This window comes from Triturus cristatus, chromosome 11 (assembly GCF_964204655.1).
Source record: "Triturus cristatus chromosome 11, aTriCri1.1, whole genome shotgun sequence".
NCBI classification, from domain to species: domain Eukaryota; kingdom Metazoa; phylum Chordata; class Amphibia; order Caudata; family Salamandridae; genus Triturus; species Triturus cristatus.
In genome coordinates this window covers 142,329,176-142,342,629 of record NC_140594.1, presented here as the reverse complement: position 1 = coordinate 142,342,629, position 13,454 = coordinate 142,329,176, and the positions used below count along the sequence as shown (strand labels likewise).

Sequence of the window (13,454 nt, the reverse complement as noted above, 5' to 3'; positions counted from 1 at the left end):
TGCAATGCTGCACAACCTTGCCACGAAGAGAGGTACAGAGGTGGAACTAACAGATTTTGAGGACAATGAGGATGAGTCTGCACAGCCAGAGGCCAACGCAGCAGGAGTGGCAACAGCAACAGATGGGAGAGTGAGACGGGCAGAGATCACATGCAACTATTTCTGAGTGAGTAAGGGGACACAGCCATTAGTTGGATGCCATAACGTAGTTTAATCAGGCAGCACTACGCCACAACACAAAGGGAAACCTTTTCCATCAACATTGTGTAATAAACATATGTCAGTCAAGGGTTACTTCACCCAATAGTGTCTTTGTTTTTCGTGACGCATTAGTGTTTGCGCCCACGCGCACCAGTGCGGGATGGCATTGAGTGAGCGTCCTCACTGGCTGTGGGACCAGTGGCACCACCTTGCCGCCTGCTGCTCCGACGTGTGTCTGGGACAGGGGGGGGGTTATGCTGCTCCTGCTGGTCGTGTCTTCGGTGTCCCCAGCATCCACAGCGCCAGTTGTGGCAGACTGGCTGGTGAGCAGCACTTCTAGTGCACTCGTGACCCTCACCATCCCCCTTGACACGTCTGTGCTGCAGTGCGCAAGGCCCTCCTGCATCGCCACAGAGCTCCTGCAGAGCAGCGAAGTGGCAGTTGCCAGCCGGTTCACTGCCCTTGTGTTCTGATCCTTTTTCTAATGTCCCCTGCGCCGTGCTGCCCTGTCCTCATCATACTTTGAGCACAGCAGCCTGATGGACTGGGACATGTCCCGCATGTTCGCTGCCATCTCAGCCATTCCCCCTGCCATGGCGCTGATGCCCTTGTCAATGTTAACAAATGTCTCATTGAGGCCTCGCATTTGGCGCTGTACGGACACCATTGCCCTTGCCTGTATGCATTGAATTTTCACCATGGTGGCCTCAAGCCCTGAGGAGACTCCATGGCCCACCCATAGGGGAGGTGGACTCTGCGGCCGAGCCCTGCGGCGCCGTCTGCCATCTGTGTGTGCTCCCTCAGAGTCAGAAGACACACTGGCATGGGTTACATCCAGGGGTACAGTGGACGTTTCCGCCCCCCTCTAGTCTTCAGAGGATGAGTCTGTTACATACAACCTGGCAGCAGCACGCCTCCTCGACCTGTGCAATGCAGGTGGTGAAGATGGTGGTGACACCTGCAGGAGTGGGGATGCTGGCTGAAGTGGCGATGCTGGCAGGAGCGGCGATGCTGGCTGTGGTGGTGAGACTGCCTGTGGTGCCGTTCCCTGGCCAGAACTGGTGGTGGCCTTCTCCGCGCTGTCTTTGTGGTGTGCCCTCTCTCCCTTGTCATGGGCAGTTCTGTTCGCAGTAGTGCCTGTGGACAGAAATGCAACATCAGCTAAGTGTACCTGAAGCATAGATTTGCTGCCATGACAATACATTTTTTAAACAGTATCTCAATGTCCTCTGCCTGCTTCTCGCTACTGTGTGTTACATGCCTTGTTAATCTGTGCTAATCGTATCATGTTTGGGCTTTCAGGGACTACATCTCCCATGATGCATTGCTAGCATGCACTAACACCTGTCCTGGAGTGGGAATCTCATTGCACATTTGGGGAGTTGGGATAGGGGTAGGGGGGGACACATTGCTGTGCAAGCGTCTTACCTTGTTTGGAGGTGCCTCTGCCGGAGCTGTCAGCGTCCCCAATCCCCACGATGCTTTCTGGCTCAATAGTGGTCTCCACGAGCTCCTCCAGTTCTGTCAGGGCTGGTGCCCTGTTGCGTCCACCTCCTGTCCGGCTGGCCTCTTTTTTCAATTCTGCCACCTTCCTCTTCGTGATGATACGGATGTCGTACCACCGCTTCTTGAGGACATCAATGTCCCGAGGGGTCACTCCCATGGCATTCACCTGTGCCTGGATTCCAAGCCAGATCTTCCGTTTCTCTGACTCAGCCACTTGCAGTGACTGTTTGCCAAAAAGCTTCTGGTGCTGCTTCATAATAACCTCCTCCACCAGTACCTGCAGCTCCTTTTGGCTGAATTTCAGCGTTCTCTTCCTCTCCTCTCCATCCCTCTCTGTGTCCTGGCTGGCCATTGTTGCAGTTTCCAGGGCTGAATCAGGCAGTTGCTCTGTTCCTCTCCTCTGCAGTCCCAGCCTCTCCAGAGTCTGTGGATTGTATGCACCTGCCTGGGTGTGGCCACTTCCTGGTTGGGTGGGGTTTAGGTTGCACAGGATTGGCTGATTCATCAAGTCATGTGTATTTGAATTCCCGATTCGGTAAATACCGATTCGGTAAATACCACTTCGGTATTTACCGATTCGGCAAATTCCGATTCATGATTACGGAATATTACCGATTCGGTAATGATTACCGAATGTTTACCTACATATAACTTACCGATTCATAAATACCGATTCGGTAAAATTCGGTATTTATGAATCGGTAAAAATAAATTACCTACATATGGCCCTAAATGTTGTGTTTTAAATAGCCCTTACAATCTACACTTCACTCCTTTTCCACCATCCCTTAAACTCCCCGTCCTCACTGCCTCTTTTATAATGTATTTTAATCTGATATGCCAGCATGGTTGATGGAAAATCTAAAGCTCACACCACCTAAAATTAACAGCCCCTGGCGTTAGCTGGCAGCCTTTTGGTTGCAGCATTGCTGATTTTATTTTGCCACAATTATTTTAAACCGCTATTGTTGGTGGACATGCAGTACTCTAGTCAATTTAAAGACAAAAAATTGACTAAAAGCAAAACAATTTTCGTGGTCCCAAAGAGTAAAGATTCCTATAGCAGTCTCTGGCACTGAAGGGAACTACTTTGTGTAAGGATGTGCACCGTGTGAAAGGGCAGAATACACTCACTCAAAATGAAATTAGTCAAGGGGTGAGGTCTCACTGGCAGGCAATTTGGCAACCTAATGTTTAGCTCTGCTAGGCGACGGGCATCCTAGATGGCGGAGACCTGCCTACAGTGACTTTCCTACTATGCCTCCCCAGGAGACAGGGTCTACATCTGCCTGAGACCCCCTGGAGAGCAGACAGAGCTGTAATTAGGCCGCAGCTGCGATGGCCGAGAGTGTCACATGCGTGGCCTCGGAGACTCGGCAGTGATAGGGGCTGCTGGTGAGCCTGAGGCCAGCTTTCTCACCCACCCGCCAAGTCGGATGTGCCGCTCCTGGTGGCCATCCCACACACAGGACCATTGCAGCCACCCAGTTATGGAGAGCTCACGCCACGTGGAGGGTGAGTTTCCTACTTGAGGACAGCCTACGTTGGGAGGAGCCACTTTCACCTTAACTGCTTGAACCTTCAGCCCCGCAGGGGCTTCAAATTTCATCTGCACCTCTGTTGCCAGCCGACTAGGCTCAGCGATCATGGATTGAGCAGTTACTGGGCCTCGGAGCACTTTACCATCACACCCACGGCCAGGCAAGGATACCTAGTCTGGGCTAGGGTCATCAATGAGCCTGGGATTGGTTCTCCTGGTCACTATCTGTATTGTGTGGGCCACATGGTGGTTGCCTCCCCAAGGCCGTTTATGTTTCGGGACCTTGTGGGCTTGGGGTTAATCCCCACAATGACCCGCCGCCCCATTAAGGGATGCTATCGGGATTGGCATGCAGACTGGGTTCCATGAACCGGAGGCACCCTACATCCCTGATCTTCATCTCAGAAAAACTTCCTGCATAGCCCCCTTGAGGCCATCGATGCTTCTCTTCCTTTGCCAGCGATCCTGCATCTGGCTTCTAAGTGAAGTTTTCCTCCGAATCCTCCTATTCCTGGGCAGATCTGTTGTGTTGATTCACACCTAGAGGAGACCCCCCTTCTGGTGGTAAACAGTGGGCTTACTGGCCCCTCCAACGTGGGATGTCCCACTATCCTATTTAGAGTTGCTTGCTACTCTTTTTTTATTTTTCTGGTGTCAGAACCCCCAGGGCCTTGGTCTTCTTGCACAAGGGTGATCCTAGGCAGGGAAAGCGCCCCTTTGATTCCAAGTAGATGCCTCATCACTTGGGCTCCTCTACCGAGTCTCGAAGACCTTCTCCTGGGTGCGCAAGGTGAGACACCCCACAACATTACTATTACCACCCTCAGGGAGATTAAGACTAGTCTGCAAGTCCTAGACGCCAAAATCGATTCAATGGCAACACGTCTGGATCGCCTGACAGAACGCATGGACTGTCAAGATGTTAGCATGGACGGCACAGCAATCAGAATCTTTGATCTCTAGAACTACGCTGGTGACACCAAAGCCAAGGTTGCCAAATTGGAGAAGTAGGTACTCGCTGTGGCCATAAAGAACTGCGGGGCATATTAGCAGGGGCTTCATCTCCGCTTTAGCGACACTTTTTGCCGCTGAAGCGGCAATTTTTTTATCGCCCTATCAGTAAGCTGTCGCTAACAGCAGTTAGCGACAGCTTTCAGGCGATAGCGACCGGTTTGGGGCCCGCTTTGCATGTCAGCGATATTTATCGCTAATGACATGCAAAGTGGGCGTACCCAAACTGTTAGCGACTGAAAGCAGTCGCTAACACAGCTATTGCCTATTACCAACGCAGGCAAAGCGATAAAAAAAATCGCGCTAAGCGCGATTATCGCTGGTATTTAACACCTGCTGGAAACCTGACTTACCTGTATTCCGCAATGGGAGGTGGATCTTCAGGCTAAGTCCACCATGGCGTTAATGTGTGAATATCGCTGGATTTCCAGTGATATTCAGGCATTTTGCCGCTATCGATGGATATTTTAGCACAGTGGAGATAAACGTTGCTGATAGCATGTTTTCTCAGCTAAAATATCCAGCGATAGGCAGCGATAAAAATAAACCCGCTAAGTGTGTTTTGCGATAAATATCGCATGTTCTTGCTAATATGCCCCTAAGCCCTATAAGTGTGCTCTAGGTGCAATAATGCACAAATTCTGGATATTGCAGAGTCTACCAAGACTGGCCAGATGACCTCCTATGCGGAATCCTTGTTCACATCTCTTTTTGATCACGGGGCTTTCACTGACATCTTCCTAGTGGAGTAGGTCCATCGATCCCTTGCCCCTCCCCCCCAGGCTCACCTCCTTGGCTGATTATTACGCGACTCCTCAGTTTCCATGTCCATGATGTGATCCTCTCCCTGGCACGTGAGAAGAAATCCCTGACACACCAAGGTTCTGTGATATCGATTTTTGAAGACTTCGTGGCTACTGTCCAAGAGGCCAGCTGAAAATTTACGGGCATGCAGCCCATGCTCCAAAGCCTCAACGGAAAGTACTCCATGCTTTATCCGGTGCATCTAAAGGTGGATATAGATGGGAAAACTCATATTTTCCGAATGCTGCCAAGGCTTTGGCTGCGACGAGATCATGACTGGCATCTCCGGCAGGTTCCCCCATCATACCCATCTGGATATCCAGGATCGGACAGCCTCAGTAGAAGACTGATGCAATTTATTGATGTGGCGTTGACCTCCTGTCCTACGGCACAAACATTGCATAACCCCATATCTAATTCCTCTGAGTTGGCTGTGGCCTGTCCCCACTAATCCATCTTTCTTTTTCATTGACTTTCTGAACCCATATTGGGTTCTTTTGACATGGAGTCTTCCTGCTTTCTCTCCTGTTTGTTCTATAATTCTCCTTTCTTGAGTTCGCCTTGGAGCGTTGTCACATCAAATGGTATGTATCACGCCCACACTGATTGTTGATGTTTTCAGTGTGGGTGGGGGTGGTGTGGGAGGGTGCTGGGTTATATTTAAGCCTGGGCAAAGCACTACGCTACGCTCGCGTAGTTTGCGAAGTTTGCGCTACTTCACACTACGCGAATTGCACATAGCACAGTGCAAACAAGCGTAGTGTAGTGTTGCGTAGTGCAGCGGTCATTTTTTGCTTGCTCGCGGTCCTCAACATCAAGTGGGCGACCGCGAGCAAGCAAAATGACATCCCAGCAAGACTTTTTCCTCGTTCACGATCAGCAACATCAAGTTGGCGATCGCGAGCGTGGAAAATAAACCTCCCGGCGAGATTCTCAACGCGAGGAGGTCAGGTTTCTCATTGCGAGGGGTCACGTATGTTCGCGACCGCTCGCGATGAGAAACTACCAGTCCGCGTTGAGAAAGCTGCCGCTCGAGTAAAAATCTACTCGAGCGGCAGAAAACTACAGCTCGCACTGTGCAAGATGCCGTTTTTAATGATTGCACAGTGCCGGTTGCTTGTCCGCACTGTGCAATAATTGAAAACGACATCTTGCACAGTGCGAACAGGGTACTACGCAGTTCGCGAAGTGCTACGTGTAGCTCGCGTAGTGCGAAGTGAACATTGCGTAGCTTCGCGTAGTGCTACTTCGCGAACTACGCCCAGGGTTAGTTATATTATATCATTGTTTTGTCAGTACCGCATGGGCTGTTCCTCTGAGCGTTGCCCCACTGAGCAGGTCAAAAGAGAAAAAAATGATAACTCATTCTTATTATCAATAAATGTTTCTGTCCTTGCTCAGCTGGGTAGGGGCGGGCTGTTCTGCTCACAGATCAGGGCAGGGGAGGAGTGGTTTGCCCACTCCAAGTGCGCATGAGGCTTTGGCCGGTCATCTCATGAGCACTTTGCATACTCTCCACACAGGTTGCATTACAGCCTGGCAGGAGAACATGCCCAGGCTCCCATTCCCTGGCAGAGCACCGAACCACAGCACTCGGACCAATCACAACGCTGCATAACAACTTTGGCTATGGGGAACCTGGGAGCTGGGTGCTTCCTGCCTCCTGCCCTGGAGTCGTGGAAGTGGGCGAAGAGGACCGATAGGTGGCAGCACACAGGTAAGTGTTTTTTTTTATTTCCTCCCCCGCGACCTGCTTCCCCACTGCTGTTAAATACCAGCCGCCACTGCAGTACAGGTGGTTTCACAGTTGTACATACTACAGTCATTTAGCTCCTAAGTGTATCATGGATATGCTCTCTCTTTGGAAAAAAAAATAATAATTTGAAATTAGCCAGTGACTGAGATGGGCTGACCCCTTGGCCAATGCTGTATGCGGCAGAGATTGGAAGAACATGCAAATGACACAACAAAAGATCAAAGGATGAAGATGTTTGTTTGATTGGCCTTGTATATCATTTTTGTAAAACCAAAGGTTGACCTAAAAATGATTGCTAGAGCCAATTTTCTTTGTATTCCTGCCACTGCCTTTATGACCTCTGAGAGCAAGAGCAGTACCTGAGTTACCAAAGGGCAGGCCAGGGGTTGCTTAGTTACTGCTGTCTACCGTTATTTGACATCCATTCTCTTTTGGGTTAACACATATTTTGGTTGCTATGTGTTAGGGTGGAGTGGACAAAATGAAAAAGCATGCCTGTGAAAGAGGGCATAGTAAAAGGACTTTGCAAAGTGCCAAGACACCCAACTTCGCCAGAGGTGTAGTCTCACTACACCGACCCTGTTCCCTTCACCGGGATATCCTGTACCACATAGATGAGAAATCAGAGCGCAAGGAATTGTCACAGAGTGGCACCTCATCCCCCTTCTCCCCCATACCCCTGCTGCCAGAAGTCCTGAAGACTTCTGGCAGCAGGGGTATGAGCATCCAGCATCACATCATAACCACAGTACACAGCTTCTTAGAAGATGGTTCATGACTCTGGGAAGCAGTGGGAAGGACATCTCTAAAGTGCCTTGGTCCTTTTTTTAAACTTTTGTTTGTAAACTTTGACAGCTTGCAACACTGGCAAAGTTTAAACCAAGGGGCTAATTTATGAAAAAGTCACGCAGCGCAGCAAATCACCTTGCTGCGCTGTGCTGCACTGCGTGACAGGGAAAGGGCAGGGATGTGCCTATTTAACCACATCGATGCGAGTGACGGAGCGGTTCCGTCATGCGCGTCGGTTGCGCTGTGCGTATGACGGAACCGCTCCGTCATGGCCCCGCCCGCGTAATAGAACCTTCAGCACAGCGCGGTAATCCGCGCCGCGCTGAAGGGGTTAAGGCAATGTCGCACGTTCCTGCCTTTTCCCCTACTCTAGCACCCTTTTGGCAGAATTGTGTTTGTGCAGGAAGGGATACCTTCCTGCACATATAACAATCCTAGGAGTCATATTCCTCTTTCTATGTGTGCCACAGAATGCAAAACACATAGAAAAAGGAAGCAACAAAGAGAAATAGAGATATTTCTCCTTGGTGCGCCTCCCCTTGGAACATGTAAGATTTTGGCACATCCCCAGGTTTACAAGTTCTTGTAAATCTGAGTATCTGAGTATATGTTAAAATCCATGGGAGGGGGGGAGAACACCCATGCACCGCCCATGGAATGACTTCCCAGAGCAGGTTAATGCAACACATCGATTTGCGCTGCGTTACTCCATATTTTTTTAGCCATTCAGAGCCAACCAAAGTGGCTTTGCGTAGCTTCAGAAATCTGTTTGCATCGCTCATGCACCATGTTGCGTGGTGCATGAGAGACGCATACGGCCTCTTAAATAGGCCCCCAAATTTGTAAAGGTGCAATGTCCAGGACTCAGTAGAGTGCAAGTTTTAAAATGTATCCAGAGCAATTGACATGATGATACTAAAAACAAGCAAAGAGCAAGGAATAATAAGCATTGGCCAAATGCAGGCATTTTGACAATAGGATTACAAGTGTTCTTATTTTCTAAAATACAGTTTTCATCTTGCTCTCGAGGTTTTACCTTTATTTTCTAAGATCTGAGGGTGTAGTGGTTAGTGGATGTGATAAATACTTAATTTTGTGTGATTTCCTCACAAAATCCATGAGGTATCAGAATTTACTTCAAACTTTCCCCTGGTTTTCATAAGGAAAAATCTACATTACTTGTAATTCTGATCCCTGTGCAAATCTCTGCTGATCATAAATCAGTGCTTTAGTCTGACAACACATATTTTTTATTTTCAAATTTCTGAGCGCCCATGGTTATTTACACTCAAATGTGACATGTACAGTCATATCTCAATGAGTACACTGGATGCAACTTATCACCACAAGGGATGGCACCATCATGCATGTGCGGAATGACAGTACGTCTGAAGAGGGCCCACACATGTGTACACATGGGCACTTTTTTGGGAACGACTATAGGCCCAGTTAACAAACAAACGTATAAAAGTACGTGCAGAGAGCTACACCTCCGATTGACTGTACGTCTACACTTTTCTGCAATGTACATTCTATTCCAGAAGTATGCCTGTAAAGCTGAGCCAGTCGTAGATTTCCAGGTGAACGCCTGGAAAAGTCATGTGACTTTTCAGTAGGGGTGGGCAATAAATTCTGATCCGCAGGAGGAGTTCATGGAGTTTTGCCCACTCCATGTTATACTTGTAACGCGGAGTTAGTGCAAAACTCCACCAACAGCCGTGTGGTAGAGTTTAATCTTTTGACCGGCTTGACAACATTTAGTTGGTGAGCACACGTGAGAATTAGCATCTCTTAGTGCGATTTTTGGGTGTTAGAACGGCATCCGGTGAGATTTTCTCAATGCGGGCAATCTCAGGCGGTCTCGGCCAATTGCGTTGAGAAAGCTGCCGCTATAGTAGAAAATCTACGTGGCAGCAAAGAAGCAGCGCCCTCTGGCAAACTGCGTAGTGCTGTTCGCACTGATTTTGTAATGCGGAACAAGCTCTCAGAGCTAAAAATCAGTGCGAGCAGCGCATTGAACTCCACGGAATCTCACAGACATTTTAGGTAACTCCACAGATTTCTGCAGAGTGAAAGACCGCAATTCTCCCAACCCCTACTTTTCGGTGTAAGCATTTTCTCATCACGGAATTTGGCGAACAGTACAATGCTGCATTGGGAAAAGCCAGAGACAGAGTATGTACAGGCCAGTAACTCTGCACAGTTACACATGTGTAAACGGATTTTCAGTTGAAAATGTCTTTGTGAATTGGGTTCTTTATGATTTGCAGGATTCTATCTTACGGCAACCAGAATTTATATGCTTTGGGCTCTAGTATATGGAACAGCTTACCATACAACATCAAAAAAGCTTCCACAATAGCTCAATATAGATCTTTACAAAAATCACACTTTTCAGAGGATCTCTAACGATTGTTAGCAGCAAAAATGTATATGTAATTTTCTTTTTAAACCCAATCAAACTTCAGAAACATTTAACTGATAAAAATTTAAGGTTTTTCAAACATGGGAAGTGATTTCATAATCTCCTAAAACTTGATAAAAAATATTACCAGATACTCCTTTCAAAAAACCTAAAATAGAACTTCACCTCTCCTGGAACTCCCTTTTGTAAATCACACTCTTAAGAGATCAGATCCAGTTCCCTCCTTCTACTGGAGCAGGCATACAATTGACGAAGACAGGACAGGAAAATACTGGGACATTTTTTGACCAGTTCAACAAGCTACTTATATTATGTGTAAAGCGCACTATCACTGAGATGGTATCCTGGCACTGAGCAGATGTGTGTGCTTAGGGTAGGTTGTCTAATTGAGAAGCCGGGTCTAAAGCTTCTAGAGGAATTCAAGAAGAGAGGACGATCCTCTGATTTGGAGTGGGAGGGTGTTCTGCTCCATAGGACTGACCCTAGAGATCACCCACTCTCCTGATCTCGTTCTATATATGTGTGGGATGTATGAGACCAGGAGTCCTGCAGAGCAGAGGTGCTTAGGTGGTAGAAGATGCTCCTTTTCAGGTAGGTGGGGCCTAAGTTGTGTAGTGCCTTGAATGTGTGTATGATGTGTTTAAAATGAGTGCATTTGTATACCTGGAGCAATTTGAGCTCCCTGAGGTTTTGTCTGATGTGAGGTATGTGTAGGTGGTGGAAGATGAGTCTTGCTGCAGAGATCTGGATGGTTTGTAGTCATCTGGTGATTTGCTTGGTGATCCTGGCATACACCTGTTTCTGTAGTGCAATTACTGATAACTAGAGCGCGTGTGATTCTTTTTTCTGGCGTCGCATGGGAGCCATCTGAAAATTTTGCTCAGCATCTTCATGGACATGCATCTTCAGGAAATTGCATGCAATCTCCCAGAATGACAACATCTTCTGCACATCACACCTTTCCTTAGTCTTTTCTTACAAACCATCAACTGGTCACTCCATGTCATGATCATACAGCTGCACCTGACACACGTCCACTGGCGTAGCTAGGGGGGGGCGGTCCGCCCCAGGCGGCACTATTTTGGGGGCGGTGGACACATGTGCGGCGGCAGTTCCTGAGCAGCCAGTCCGTCACTGCATAACCTGCACACAGCGATAGTATGCGTAAAAATCTATTTGTGCATCTCGACTCTAAAGAAATGATCTTTAATTGTCAAACTTGAGCGTTCTGAACGCCCGAATTTGACAATTAAAGAGCACTTCTTTAGAGTCGAGATGCACAAATTGATTTTTACGCATACCTACGGGGAGGAGCTGCGTGTAACAACTTGGCCTTGGCGCCGGAAGGGGGGAGTGGGGACGTAAGGGCACGTCCTGCTGCCAGGGCGCAGAGAGTTACATTTTGTAGGGAAATTGGAGGTAGAGGCTGGCTGCAGGGCTCACTGGTTTGCGGGCTGCACCAGAATCATGGTGCTCGGCTGGCTGGCAACACTACTGATTGCACCGGCTGCCAGGCCGCCTGTTGCTGTGGGGCTAAATTATCTATGGCCGCCCCCTGCCAGCAAATAATTATTTCCGAGCCGGGCCGGTCGAAGGAGAGTGCTGGAGCCTGTGACGGGAGCCGGAGATACAGGCAGAGGGAGGCTGCTTCTCTTCGCAGCTGTCCAGCTCTCTATTCGATGACAGAAAAAGGGCTTATTAGTCCTGCAGACTCGAGCCTTAAAAAAACGGAGTAAAATCGAGACAACAAATTCAGAGAGAAGCAAAGAGCAGGACGAGCTGGGTGAGTCCGCCCCCTCCCCGTCCCACTCACAGAGTTACCGGCAGCAGGTGTGCTGACCTCATTATACCCCCTTTAGTTGGTAGATATGATTATTTTTATAATAAAAATGTCTATTTGTTTAACAATAACCCCCTCCCATTGCAGGCTCAGGCCTCCTTCTGCATTTTTAATAACGTGTTACTGTGGAGCTTCTCCTATTAGGGGTCGGATTTAACGGTGTCTTGTTTCTTCAGCTAATAAAAAGGTCGTGCTGCTGTGGATGGCTGTTTTTGGAGGAGGCACACGTGGGTCTGCGAGTGTCACTATTTTATTACTATCTGTCTAGGCCTGCAGAAACTGGATAATTAACACTAACTCACACTTCCCTGTCAGTGATTCTCTGTCCATTTCGACCAGAGTCAGACTGGGACAGACATTAGGCACAGGCACCAAAGTAAAAGTGCTTTAATAAGTGAACGAGACCCAAATAGTGCCAGGTTTCACTCATACACGTCATACAAGTATTTTGCAAGGAATAGAAAACCTAATGAATTTAAACATTGCTATGTTTGTTTTAATATCAGGCAAATCAACAGTGAAAACCGGCACAGCAGACCACAAAACAGGCCACAAACAGACAAAAAACCAGCGCACACACTGACCTGGCAGACCAGGCCTTCAGCACTGGCTAACTGCCCCTGTAGAACAGTCCGACCTTGGCTCGGAACACATCTTTCAATTCCTGCATGCTTCTGCAGCCCGTGACCCTCCTTCCCAGCCTGGCCAAAGAACACACAGCTCAAGCAAAATAAATGAGAAAGGTATTCTTATACAGTAATCTCATTCAATTTTCGATTGATTAATACAATCTCTAAATTTTGTCCTTTTGGCGCAGTGGTGGATAGTGACTTCTGTATTCTACTGCTCCAATGTCCCATCTGCGACTCCGACCACTAGAATATGCACATTGCAAGTCTGACGCAGGTAAAAATTGGAGCCTTGCAAGTTCTGAGAAAGAGGTGTGTGCATGGTTGAGAGGGGCAAGTGCCGTGGCCATTTTTGCCTCTTTATTTGATTTTGCTCGCGAGAAAGTGTTACTCATAGTCGTTGAATGTCACTCATAATTACACTGAAATTATAAAAATGCCACACATAAGCAATCTGAAATCTTGGCAGCTATGTGTCGGGGCAGAGGAGCAGCGCGTGCTGCAGGGGACCCCGTTCCTCAGACTGCACTGTCATCTTCTGACAGACCAGGCCTCCTGAGCCCAAGGGGTCTCCGGCCTCTTGCCCCTATCGCACCGCTTCGGGCACTCCCCTCAATGTGCCCCCGAGTGCTGAGACCGTGGCCTGCCCTGCAGGAATCCGCACCATGCTGAAGCTGCCCTTCCAGGAGTCACCGAAGGGCTTGGACGCTGATTTCATCGGTGCACCCCTGGACATCGGCACCTCCAACCACCCGGGACCCAGGTATCAGCGAGCAAGGGTGCGGGGGCCTAGCTTCACTTAACACATGGGACATGTCTCAAGTATGAGATGTCATTTCACTTTATTGCACATCTAATTCTTCCACGCATGCAATTTGGCAAGCAGTGACTACGTCCCATGACAAATTCGAATTGGAAGCCAATACTTGAGGTAACATGCTAGTGAGAAACTT

At 48.4% G+C, this 13,454-nt stretch overlaps 1 protein-coding gene across 1 annotated transcript; it reads right to left on the bottom strand.

Annotated features, from left to right (window-relative positions):
- Window positions 1-435: 435 nt before the first annotated feature.
- Window positions 436-2,095, bottom strand: LOC146783752 (t-SNARE domain-containing protein 1-like). Its single transcript, XM_085634323.1, has 2 exons — window positions 1,630-2,095; window positions 436-1,338 (listed from the first exon to the last, which is right to left on the bottom strand). The coding sequence occupies exons 1-2, from the start codon at window positions 2,057-2,059 to the stop codon at window positions 1,067-1,069; spliced, it is 702 nt and encodes a 233-aa protein (XP_085490449.1). The 5' UTR covers window positions 2,060-2,095; the 3' UTR covers window positions 436-1,066.
- Between the last annotated feature and the right edge of the window lie 11,359 nt (window positions 2,096-13,454).